Here is a 13,110-nt window from a genome sequence, read left to right as displayed (position 1 = left end):
CTAGGTGTGGATCTATGGCAGCATAGTGAGAGGTGGTGATGGATTGGGGAGGCCGCCATGTGGCTGTCTTGTCCGTGGCTGATGATGGTTTGGTGAGAGAGCGTGGGAGAGTGTTTGTTGTGTGTGAATATGTCTCTACTCGACGAGCTCGTGCCGACAGACCGATCTTACCTCGCCTGTAACGTCTGGCAGGTCACCAACATTAACGAAAGCAAGGCTGACACTGCTGATGCAAATAATCCTGACTTGCGTGTCAAACAAAAGTGGATGTTTGTTGTTGTTTCTCGTCCGGAATGAATGCTGCTGAACTCGTGTACACTCCCCAGCAGGCCATTGGGCCAACGAGGTTATGTAAGAAGTACTTTGAGCGTGCGTGTGGAGAGACAGGCGCACACAGACACTGCGCTTGTGCATGAGGACATTAGACACAAGCTCGTTAATAATATTAACCTGTTAAATAACGTAATAACATTAATAACGTGTTAAAATACGTAATAATATTATTAACGTCTTAATAACGTAATAATAACATTAACGTGTTAATAACGTAATAATAGTATTAACGTGTTAATAACGTAATAATATTAATACTATTTACGTGTTGAAGCAAACAGACAGTTCACCGCCGGACGATCTAACCCAGTTGAACAGGCCGCTGTAGACACATTGTTGTCGAGGCTTCACCCCCCCCCCCCCGTTTCCTCTGCGTACATTGTCAGTAGCCCCCCACTCCCCCCCCATAAAAGCGGTCCGCGTTTGGTTTAACCCCTCCCCTCCCTAAGAGTTAACCCCTCCCCCCGCCATGCGAATGTACTGAATGGATGGCCCCAAAGCGGGGCTGGACGTGTTGGGGGCGGGTCTAGATGAGGGCGGGGCTTGGCGTGTTGGGGGCGGGGCTGGGCTGTTGGGGGCGGGGCTTGGTGTTTGGGGGCGTGGCTCGGGCGTGTTGGGGGCAGGTCTTTGTGTGTGGGGGCGGGGCTTGGGCGTGTTGGGGGCGGAGCTTGGGCGTGTTGGGGGCGGGGCTTGGGCGTGTTGGGGGCGGGGCTGGGCGTGTTGGGGGCGGGGCTGGGCTGTTGGGGGCAGGGCTTGGTGTTTGGGGGCGTGGCTCGGGCGTGTTGGGGGCGGGGCTGGGCGTGTTGGGGGCAGGTCTTTGTGTGTGGGGGCGGGGCTTGGGCGTGTTGGGGGCGGGGCTTGGGCGTGTTGGGGGCGGGGCTTGGGCGTGTTGGGGGCGGGGCTTGGGCGTGTTGGGGGCGGGGCTGGGCGGGGCTTGGTATGTGGGGGCGGGGCTTGGTATGTGGGGGCGGGGCTTAGTGTTGGGGGCGGGGCTTGGGCGTGTTGGGGGCGGGGCTTGGGGTGTGGGGGCGGGCTGAGTGTGGGGGCGGGGCTGCCAACGCTACATAAATACCAGTCGGCGTGTTCATTCTCTGTTGTTCGCCCGTGCGTTGCAAAAGTTTGCACAGAAACGCAAAGAGGAGAGTCTTTAAAGGCGTAAAATTGAACATTTGCAAATATTTGCTGCGGCACAAAATAATAAAGCAACGTTTGTTCGGTTTCAGTTATAGTGAGGTTTGATTTATATATATTGTTTTGGTTTCCACTTAAGTACGAAGCTGTTTATTCATTTATTTGATTGTTTTATATCCATCGGACTTACGTAATAACTGCTGTTCACTGGTTTACTACATTTGGCGAACAGCTCCAGAACTAACGAGGTAAGGTGAATATCCCTTAGCTCTGGACCATTCGTGCCTGCAATGGCACAACTACGTGAACCTGCTGTGTGTGTAGGTAGAGAACGAAGCGCTGTGTGTGTTGACTTGTATGTGATGTGTTTCATTCACCACACGCGTGCACGATCGAGGTTATCGCGAGGAATTGTCATGTACTTCACTTTACGAAATTAAGCTTCTAACCTCTTGTTTAATGTCTTTGAATTACTGTAGTTGGGTGTAGTTTGGTTGTAGGCAGTGCTGTACATGCTGCTTTAAACGTTACTTGTGTTGGGGTGTGATCTTGGTATATAGTATCGCACGTTGTACATCTACAACACGTTTTGAATGTTGTTTGATCAATGGGATTAACGCAAGCTCCCACACTATCATCGTTATTAAGTTCTACAGTACTCTTATTAGCCTAACTTTGTCATGCAAAGGGCTAAATGCTAAGTTCAGCCACAGGGAGACGTCCCCCCCCCCCAGCTCCCGACTTGAACCTTTCCACGGCTGAGGTTGGATCCCAGCAGCACATCGTCGTCAATGTCAGTCGTGCCACACGCACACAGAGGTGCAGTCGGGACTCTTGCCGACGACTTGTGTTCGTCATGCTACATTGCATCTGTCCATGGAGAAGGGTCATTGCCCGAAACGTCGCCGGTTATATATATTTATTTTAAGGCCACGGTGTTATTGACAAATGTGTTTGAGGTTGGTAGTGTTGTTAAATCTGCAGTGGATTGGTACTGTGAGGAGCACTTCAGTTGGCTACCTGCTAAGACTGGCACGACTGCCTATGTGCTGCTATAGAGCTACATTAACCAACTGTTAACAATGCAATTTGTGTGCTGTTTTGTGTGTGTCAACAGGTCACGGGATCTTCGAGGAAGGAGGAGGACGAGGACATTTACTATATGCTCTGTGTAGCAGGCAAAACGTTGACATTCAAATAACAAGACATTTCTTAACTCAATTGGAAAATTGCGTCTTCTCTCCAAAACATATAAAACGATAACGTTTTGAAAGCACAAACGCCAAATTCGCCCGCAGCCTGTTTCCAACATCGACCTCCCATCGCCATGGCAAAGGACCAGCTGGAACTTCGCTCGGACATCTTCGTCAATGACAATGACAGCAGGGACAGCGGAGAGGATGGCTACCCGGTGCCCTCCGAGGCAGACAAAGTGACCATCAGGTAGACGGAGAGAGAGAGACGCACCAACACCGCTCCACTGCCACTCACTCCAACTAAGGCTCTGTCGATCTCTATCTGTTCTATTCTTGCGTACAGCAGCAATGCATTCGGGAGCTCGAATGCCAATGTCGAGGTCCGCTAACCACGGGTAGGGCTGCAGGAGAGAGTTTGTGGAGTTTTGCTTTTCCTCCGTTAAAAGGGGCGCAGACTACAGCGGGTTACTACAGTGTGTGTGTTTTTTTATCTCTGAAATGTGGGGTCACGATAACCTTTTGTCGAGACGATTAAGTTTACATGGAATTTGTATTTAAACTTGTGGTGCTTTTAGGCACTTTGCTTTATAGAAAGCCAGCCACAATTGATGGAAAGGTGTGAAGAAAGCTTGCGAAGCAAATATGACAACGGGTTGTGCTCTAACAGCTACCCATCCGCTTCCATGGTGCTTATAAACACTTGTGAGAGGCAGACACACACACGTTGGACATTGCTGCAGAGTTCATGCGTCTGCATGATTTTTATTCCTTGTCAAAAGTAATGGCACTGGCAAGGTGAGAGCCTGGTTTCGATTTTCACACCGTCAGCCAACTGTGATTTAGACGAATTCCGTTCCGGTCACTAATAATTGCATTAAAAAACAGCATGTCATCGTAGATTTGGTTTTTGCACTTAATCTGGCCGAATTCCAGCTCTGAGAGTTAAAACGAATACATGGGCTCGACTCTTGTGACAGGCGTTCCTCTGTTGAGCAGCGCGCGTGGGGGAGTGCGACGCCGAGTGCGGCTAGGAGTGTCACTCGATGAGATTTCAGAATTTCGATTTAAAGCTTTCGTGACTGCAGGGATTCATCTTCTTGGTTCATTCGGTAAAGTCACGTAGAAGGGAAGTAATAAAATAATAAAAATAAAACATAATAAAATAATTCTCATGACGTTTCGGCCACAACGCAAGCAGACGTCCTCAGGTGAAGACCAGGTCTGTCGGGGAGACAGCGTCTGACACTTCAACCTGAGGACGGCTGCTTGCGTTGTGGCCGAAACGTCGTGAGAATTATTTTATCATGTTTTATTTTTATTATTTTATTACTTCCCTTCTACGTGACTTTACCGAAAGAACCAAGAAGAGATTTCAGAAACTAAAAGTTGTGCGACGTCTCCTCCCGTGGACTCTTCTTGAGCATGCTGTGCTGCGCGGCGAGAGTTCTGGAGGATTCTGAGACTTACGACACCGCTGATGTCGTAATTGGGATGAAACCTTGTGGGGATGCTGGCGACAAGATTGGACCCGTCGGTCTCGTGTCTAAAATTGCACCCAGCCGGCAATGATCTCTGAGTGAAGTCAATGCAATTCTCGGTGATTAAAGATGATTAGATTATTTAGATATTGAGGAAAGATTTCATTTATAAGTGTGCAGCGCTTGACAGAAAAGAATATTGATCATGATCAGACGGCCAATATACAACATTAAATGATGTATGGAATCGGTTGGCTGTGGAGAGAGGTGACCGTGCTAATGGAGTTATCACGAAGCGAGTGGCTTGATTTGTCTGCTGCTGGGAATGCCGTTAGCAAAATTAATAACATCGTGTTTAATTTCAGCACAGAGTCACAACTTTTATAAAATTTCAGTGTTTGTTCAAACACCTGTGCAACAATTGAAGGATGCTTTTCAATGTAAATGACCCAAGTTTCAAGCTATATATTAAAACAATTTGGTACTGAAAGAAAGGCAATGGCTTGCCGCTAGGAGAAGAGTTAAATAAGTAATTGAAATGTTGAGCAGGTGTGTACATTCAGTTTCCATGAATCACGATGTGTGTGCGTGACGGTGCTAATAGCCGTAATTTACCCCTGGTGGCCACGCACCCGTTTAATTATTAACACTCGGGAAGCGTACACAGCAGCGTGCCTTTTATTATACAACCTCTCATCTGGTACACATACCACTCGTAAATGTTATCGATGCTGTATTGTTTAATTTTCTGTGTTTACAAAGCTCTGAGATTGCGTGTTATTGCTGGATGTGTCATTACCATGGGGTTGGGGATGTTTGCTTAATCCTTGAGTTGCACTGCCCATCTTTGTATGAGAGGAAAGTTCATTGCCACCTCTGCTGTCCGTTCTTTTCGCAGTCAATACGATGAACAGTTTGAAACTGAAAGTGCCAACTTTCTCAATGGTGGAGTAAAGAAATATGATGTAAGTCTTTTGTTTCCAACATTCTTACCCACATTTACCTGTTTAGACAATACACACCGTAAATTTAAAAGCCGTATAAACTGTGTTACAGTAAACAGACATGTGTTGATTATCAATCATGGGTTAAGTACGGGCCTGTCGGGCGTTGTAACTTGTAAGCGCCTCACTGAAATAGGGTGCGCTTGACCTCACCTCTCGCGTTTCTGAACCCCCCGACGTTTCGTCTTTCCGAGATCCTCTTCTCTGACCCGCCCGCCATCGTCGCCGTGGCCGTCATCGTTAAGGGGATGTCGAGCATGGTCACGCATTCCAACTTGAGAGAGAAAACAAATACAGTTGTGTGTGTGTTGCTGTTTATCATAGCCTCGGTAGCCGTGGTGTCGAGTTCCTATGTTTGCGTACGAGCAAACGTGGGGTTTTTTGGCGCTTGCAAAATGTTGTCTTTGCATCGTGAAGCCGTGTGTTTGTTCGGCTGTTCTACAATGAAACGTGAAAATGGAATGTGTCGGGCCTCCCATTCCGCTATATTTCTGTACTGCCCTTTATTTTAAATTATGCATGTTTGATTAAACAACTATTTCATGTCCATAATGTGGAACTGTACTCCATATCGTTCCAACTTTGATTCATGAAGATGCCATAAAGTTATAGTTGACATTACGCTTCACAGAAAGTAAAATTGGCACTCTTCGGTGCATGCACATTGGTCACGAATCTCTCTGTAGACCATCAAAGTTCTGTTCCTCCACCATCATTTGATCGATGTCAAGACTTTGATAGTCATTATCTGCTGTAAACGGAAAAGGCTGTTTATAAATATAATTGTATTTGAAAATTTAGTAAACAAACCCATATTTAAATAAAGCCTTGTGACAGCTCAAATGCAGAGAACAGCATTTACAACTCTGTATACTCTACATTACGAGCCATTATTAGGCATATAAATTCGACCACCTATCAAACCTCTACGGAAGTTGTTGCTTTCAGTTTAATATGCGTACACTTCTGGCCAAGTGCGATTGGCGTTTGTAAGCCAGCACAACAAGTGAGCAGTGCGCCTGCTCTCTCTGGATACCTGAGCGACGACTCCCACGGCACTCGCCAGTGTGCAAGGTTCAGGCACGTCTGGCGAAACGCAAGATCATCCGGCTGCTGTCCCATTGCAAACGTTGAGCGTTTCTCTTCTTTGTGTTTTCAGCAACATGAGGGCAGAGAGTCCTTTGGGATGTCTGTGTTCAACCTCAGCAACGCCATCATGGGCAGCGGGATCCTGGGCCTCTCGTTTGCCATGGCCAACACGGGCATCCTGCTCTTCATGTGAGTACTGCCGCGGTAGAACGTCGCTCGCGGCACCCCATGCGCTTCAAAGTCACACGGCGGACAACGTGTGTGTGTGTGTGCGTGCGTGTGTGTGTGCGTGTGTGTGTGTGTGTGTGCGTGCGTGTGTGTGTGCGTGTGTGCGTGTGTGTGTGCGTGCGTGCGTGCGTGCGTGCGTGTGTGTGTGTGTGTGTGCGTGCATGCGTGTGTGCGCGCGCGTGTGTGCGTGTGCGCGCGCGTGTGTACGCGCGTGTGTGTGTGCGCGCGCGTGTGTGTGCGTGTGTGCGTGCGTGTGTGTGTGCGTTTGTGGGAGCGGGAGCTGCGCTATGAATCCGGCGACTCGAGTTCGGTTCCCTCTCATGGCCAACACGAATATCTGAGCCTCCCCTAGGTCAACTTAGCCTCAAATGAGTACCTGATGTGTGTAAACATAGCCACTGGGGAGACAAAGGCGGTCGCGCGTGGTGCTGGCCACCCACCCCCTCGTGTGCCGTGTCGACCTTCATAGGCGCTCGCGAACAGCCTGCTAAGGCTACATGGGGGATCTTTGTCTTGTTGTTTGTGTATTTAATGCTGGACGTTTAGAGGTTCTATGTAGTTTTGAACGTAGATGCGTAAGTATGCGTAAGTATTCGGCATAGAGCGTGAGCTTTAGTTAAAATCAGTCCTGGATTGAAACACAATAGCACGAGACTAACATACCAACATACCAGGTTGACTGACGTGGATATATCATATTTGCATAGGTTTATTCACCAGTTGGCCTTCAAGTGTCTATCTCAACACAACCACACACGCCCGCAGCTGCGCAGTCCTTCTTGTGAAAATGTTTTCACGGTGTGTATATGTTTCAGTGAGCAGCAATCATAGATAATTGTACAAATACCACCAGGTAGGGAGGGGAGGATGGAAATTGAACCCAATGCTGACTCGGTACGATTTGTCACGGGCATTGACATCTGAGAAGCCGCCAGGTCACCTTTGATTATGACACATTCGTAAATTTCCGCCCCGCCACAACAATGCAGAGTTCTCGCGTGAAATCTTTATGCTTCGGGCCACCACGAGACGGAGAGAGACGCGCCGCTTGCACTGGCGTGCAGCGATGTTGGCGTGTGACGCTGCACATCTTCTCTCTCGGTGTGGCGAGTGAGCCGGGGGGGAATCAAGACAGGCACATGTCGTTTTGCCACGGAGGCATCACCTCAAAGTGTGTGATTTGTTTAATTGAAACAGCCGGTTCACCAGTGCATTTGAAATGCGCAAAGAAAAAAAAGAAACATCCGAAAAAGGAATGCAATCCTACAGAGATTTTAACGTTAATGCTTTGTCTTAACGTTTTGCAGCCAATGTCTTAACGCTTTAAGCTCTCCACCGTGTGGAATGTTTTGCCATGATAGCGGTTTTTACTGTCAATGAAACAACTTGTAAGGTGGGCATGTGCGTCAGGGATGACTGTAGCGAGGTTAACATTTGCGTATTTATCGTAGGTCCGGTTGGAAGGACAGCGCCCTTCGCTTGCATCTCAGCAGAGTCAAATTTATAATCGCGGTTCAGAGCCCTTTGTCAATTCACTGCAGGATAAGTCTTCCCCCCCCCCCGCACGCCGTGTCGTCGTGGGGGTTTGACCATACTTCACCACGATGGCCAGTGCGTTGTCAGTGTAGTGGGTTGGCTAGGGCTGGTTCAGATATCACTCGGCGTTGGTTTTTGGCTCTGGCTACCGCTGCACCACCACTCAACTCCCAACCTGGTGTCAGTGTCATTAATGCAACGAGCACATTTTCTGTGCAGTGCTATGCATTAAAAGCCAGCAATTTTTTTTATGTAACTCAAGAGGGCCTGAAAGTCGGCACAATCAATATGGCTCCTCGCCACCGAGTCTGAGCGATAATTTGTTACCCGGCTAGCCGCTGTCATGCGGCATTGGCACAGCTCTCTGTGGGGAAAGAGATAAGATATCACAGATATGGGATGGTGTGCTCTCTCTGCGGAGCAGGAGCATGTTCCTGTGGCTCGGTGCTTCATACAGGGCCAAACTCTGAATCCAGGGCTCATCGGTTGCGCTCAAAAGTCGTCATCCTAAATTTTGTGAGAATGGTCAAACAGGCAAGGAATCGGCGTGGACGTAAAATATCCCATCAGCGATTTTATCAAACGATAGTCATCGCCTCTCTTGTGTCACGAACATATTTATAAATTAAGTTACAGATCTCTTCTAAAGTCCAATTTGTTCTCAATATGTACCCTCTGCTGCCGAGTAAAAAGTGCCAAAACTCCCACAAGTCCACACTTGACGCGTCCCGTACATGGACAACACCGATTTGCAAAAATATACAAAGAGTGGCTTTGTAGCATTACATCGAAGGCCGGTCCGTCATCTTTTGCGCAAACATGCGCCGCGTCCGTGTTATCGCGCACGTGCTCTCGGCTCGGATTAAAAGTTTTACTTACGCGAGCGGACTGTGCGTTCATTTGTAAATACAGTCCACGTCTGTGGCACCTGTGTACAGTGTGCGGAAATGGGTGGGGGGAAGCGATTGACCAAGAGGCTGCGAATGAAGAGAACCAGCCCGGAGAGGGTGACAGCGATCCGACTCGCCTCGTCCGTCGCTGACGCACGACCCACGCGTGCGTCAGCGAACCTTGCGGAAGACTTATTGCCCAGCGTGTTGTATCTCATTGACGAAATTCGAGCAACCCGACACCGCAGTTTTATTTGTTTTGCTCCGTCCCACGACTCGTGAGACACAGAGGGGCCTCCGCACTGCCACTTGAGATGAAAACGGAACTCGCCCGCCCACCGCCGTCTTCTCTCGTGTGTGGCACGAGAGAAAAGTAAAAAGTCTTGAGACGTGTTATCAGTCGAATTCTCAAGTCTCTTCCACCGATCCAAGGAGGCGGTTAGATGCTCTATGGATCGCAGCGACGCCTGCCACGGTGTTGCACGGATGGTCAATTCGTCCGGTGACGTTCAACTGTTTGGTCTTCACCGCAGTCGCAGTTTGGCGATTCTTTGATCTTTCGCTAGTGGTAGGTGGGCACGTCTCCCACGCAGCCATTGGGACACGGTTTAGCGAGGTCCACAGTTGTCGTACTCCTCGCCCACCGCCACCTCCTTCCACCCCCCACCCCGACTTATGAACAGTTCGCTGTGATTCGACAGCTTGTGGACATTGGCGCTCCTCCACGGATGAAGAAATTGCGTGTAAATTGGCGTAGCAGCTTTTGGGAAAACAAGCGGCGTGTCAGATTCTGCGTAATGCGATAATGTACCCACTGTAGCAAGCGCGGCCTCTCTGCCAGGAGCCTCGCGTGGGGGTCATCGCGAGCCGCGGCCTGTGAAGAGGTCCTGAGAACGGATCGTTAGAAACGCCCTGCAGGTTTATGTTGCCTGCCGAGGCAGCCGCTTTTCACTACGTCCACGTGAATAACGTCGACACGGCTGGGACGTAGCTGGGTTGGTCAGAACGGCAGGAAAAATCATCGCCCTTGAGATCGCAAATCTCGCACATTGGCAGTGGCCGAGTGGGTCTCACCGCCAGGGTGTGTTGTCTTCTGTGGAGAGGCTGTCTCACACACGACGTGCGTAGCCATTTGTGAACCCACTGCTGGATAAGAGCCCCCCCCCCCCCCACACCGTGGGGGTCGTGGGGGGATGTTTGAGCATGCTTTACCACATTGGTTAGCGCGGTGTGGGGGGGTAGTCATCACGGATATGTGGAAAATGTCCCGGGTGGCTGAGGATCCCCAGTACAAACAAACAACCCATTTGCTTGTAGGAGCATGGGGGCAGTCGACGGTTGTTGTCGGTTGTTTGCACGCAGGGCACGGGGCGAGTTGCGAGTTGCGTTCACGTCGCCGTTCGGCATCTTTTGTTCACGTACATCGCAGCTGCCTCCTAGCGCAGCCCGGCGGTGCGCGTCGACGACATTCACGTGACCAGACCTTCATCCTTTCTCGAGTTAGATGGGCCCCCCTCAACAGCCCACAGTCGGGCACCGTTATGTCACGGGGGGGTGGGGGGGGCATGCCTGTGACGACGAGGGGCCACGGGAGGGAACGTGGCGCGCGACCGCAGAGTCGTCCGCTGTCGTAAACCCGTGCGAGTGTTGCATCAGAAGGCGGCCGGGGAGCAAAGTGGGCTGTGCGGCATTTGCTTAGAAAGAATGTCGACGCGGTGGGCTTCGTGGTCATCGTTAATTATTTACGGTGTGTGGCCACCCGAGTGTCGGGTTGTGGTAAGCACAATCGTGTTGACGCAATGTATGCGGAAAGATTATTTTGCTTTGGAGGGGCAGGCATTGTGGTCAAGGAATTCGGGGAAATGGAATGGTTCACTAGGTACAGGTCCGATTATGCTGTCAATGTCCTATGTACTAGAATTGTTGAAATGTGGATATTCGATCCGGCATTCAGAGTTCAACTTTAGTGCAATATTTGCACATTCTTGCTTTCCCTGTCCTCCCGATACACCCGTGCACTTTTAGTTTGTCGGTAACCAATAAAATCACCTGAATGACTATTTGCTTAAGTGAAATATCTGTCGAGTCATTTCGCCGTTTAGTGCTTTGAAGATCGTTGTTTGATCTTGTGCCTTACGAGTATGCGGCCGCTTCGTTGCAGAGTTCTGCTCTTCGGCGTGGCTGTCCTGTCGCTGTACTCGGTGCATCTCTTGCTGGTCACGTCGGACACTGCCGGTAAGCCGGCGCTCGTGGCAAACACCACAGACGCCAGACTCTTTGTCGACGTTGCAACAGTACTTGAGTTTCGAACAACACGCAGAAATGTGGAAAAAACACTCGGCCTTTGTGCACTTTCCGAGGGGGTGTCATCATTTCCTGAAGAAGTGCATTGTGGTCCTCTTGCTTAGCACGGTTGGCTACGTACGGTGTGGAAGAAGTTCAACATACATACATACAAGGCCACCATCAAAATAAATACAGGTTCCCCTTGCTAGATGCGGCAGTCGTGGATGCGTTCAAAAAAGTGGCTCGCAAAGAAAAACTGCACGAGACAGCTGCCTGCCGAGTCGCACACACTGTACACACAGTACACACACACAGTACACACACAGTACACACCATACATGGTACACACAAATGGTACACACACACACGGTACACACACACACGGTACACACACACACGGTACACACACACACGGTACACACACACACGGTACACACACACACGGTACACACACACGGTACACACACATGGTACACACCATACACACACATGGTACACACAGTACACACCACACACAGCACACACACAGGACACACCATACACACACATGGTACACACAGTACACACCACACACAGTACATACGCACACAGCACACACCACACACAGCACACACACAGGACACACCGTACACACACATGGTACACACAGTACACACCACACACAGTACACACACACACAGTACACACACACCGTACACACACAACACAGTACACACACACACAGTACACACATGGTACACACCGTACACACACATGGTACACACGGTACACACCACGCACAGTACACACGCACACAGCACATGCACAGGACACACAGTACACACACACAGTACAACGCTGTGCCATGTCCGACCACAAATCCGCATGTTGAGTGAATTCAAACCGCATAGAGCAAATTTTAGGTAGAAATTGTTTGGCCGCATTTACAGCGCGACATTGCACAAACAGAACCGACATTGAGCGAGGGAGGCCTGAATGGGTAAATGTGACCGACCTGACAGCAGCAGTGGTACAGGCTGCTTTCGGCCTCATAAGGATTCATCGGTACAGTACAGCCACGAATGCGACGCTGATGCAAAGTGTGCGTCGAGCAGCCATATACGTGGAGTCCCCACTCCCTCACTAAGGGGGGACCCATTAGCTTGGCTAATGGCAGCAACAGTGACATCTGTTATTTTATGTGGCTGCGCCGTGGTGACCGTGACACTGCGTTGGAACTAGTCGTTCTGTTTGTATGAATGCACATGTTTGATTGTGGGCGCGAACTTTGTCGAAGGATACGCACACGTGACGTTTGTGTGTGTGTGTGTGGAGTGGTACCGATGTTCTACTCAGTGTTGTAACATATGGCTGGATTGCTAGATCTCTGTCAAGGGCTGAATTTTAATGAAGTCAGCTGTACTTGGGTGCTTGTGAAACTCTGAACACAGACGGGGGAGGGGGGGGGGCGCCCTGTCTAATGAGTTCATTTTGTCCTGTGCTCATTGGTAACAGCCGTTCTCGCTGGTGATACCCACACTGCACCTCACCACAAGCGTTTGCCAATTGACTTACAGCAATTTACATTAAGCACTGGTCAGTGATCAAGCAAGAGGTAATTTAGATGTATATTTTTACATTGTTGTTACTTTTTAAAATGTACAGTCCTTTTGTAATTGGCACGGTTTTCTACGTATGGTGCGAAAGAAGTTGAACATACCTGGCGGTCATGGCAGTTGTTTGACGATCCTTCACCATGGTGGACCGTGTTGGTTGTTCAAGGGGTGGTCCAGAACCAGTTGAGATACAAGCTTCTCGGTGCAATTCACTCACCACCATTCTACGTTGCTCTGTCCTTTTCAGAAAATAAAATGTTTTAATCTACAGAAATACAAAATAAATAAATATCAACATCTAAAAAATGCATTCCTTCAAAACAATGTCCAGATACAGTCATTAG

General features: G+C 49.3%; 1 protein-coding gene across 3 annotated transcripts in view; it reads left to right on the top strand.

The window, feature by feature from the left end:
• The window catches only part of LOC133351688 (sodium-coupled neutral amino acid symporter 2-like), a 73,776-nt gene that overhangs the window by 38,153 nt on the left and 22,513 nt on the right, over window positions 1-13,110 (top strand). For 2 of the 3 annotated variants that reach the window (XM_061567092.1, XM_061567093.1), the window contains 4 exons: window positions 2,582-2,907; window positions 5,037-5,103; window positions 6,302-6,420; window positions 11,047-11,120. In XM_061567092.1, coding sequence (XP_061423076.1) covers window positions 2,792-2,907; window positions 5,037-5,103; window positions 6,302-6,420; window positions 11,047-11,120 — 376 coding nt within the window. In that variant the 5' untranslated portion in view covers window positions 2,582-2,791. Of the gene's footprint in view, window positions 1-1,439; window positions 1,713-2,581; window positions 2,908-5,036; window positions 5,104-6,301; window positions 6,421-11,046; window positions 11,121-13,110 lie in introns of those variants that run through there. The other variant, XM_061567091.1, reaches the window with a different exon arrangement.

The sequence above is a fragment of the Lethenteron reissneri genome, chromosome 38, assembly GCF_015708825.2.
Source record: "Lethenteron reissneri isolate LAM-NWPU_2019-01 chromosome 38, ASM1570882v1, whole genome shotgun sequence".
NCBI classification, from domain to species: Eukaryota; Metazoa; Chordata; class Hyperoartia; order Petromyzontiformes; family Petromyzontidae; genus Lethenteron; species Lethenteron reissneri.
The sequence above is the reverse complement of the archived record's forward strand: the minus strand, read 5'-3'. Positions and strand labels throughout refer to the sequence as shown.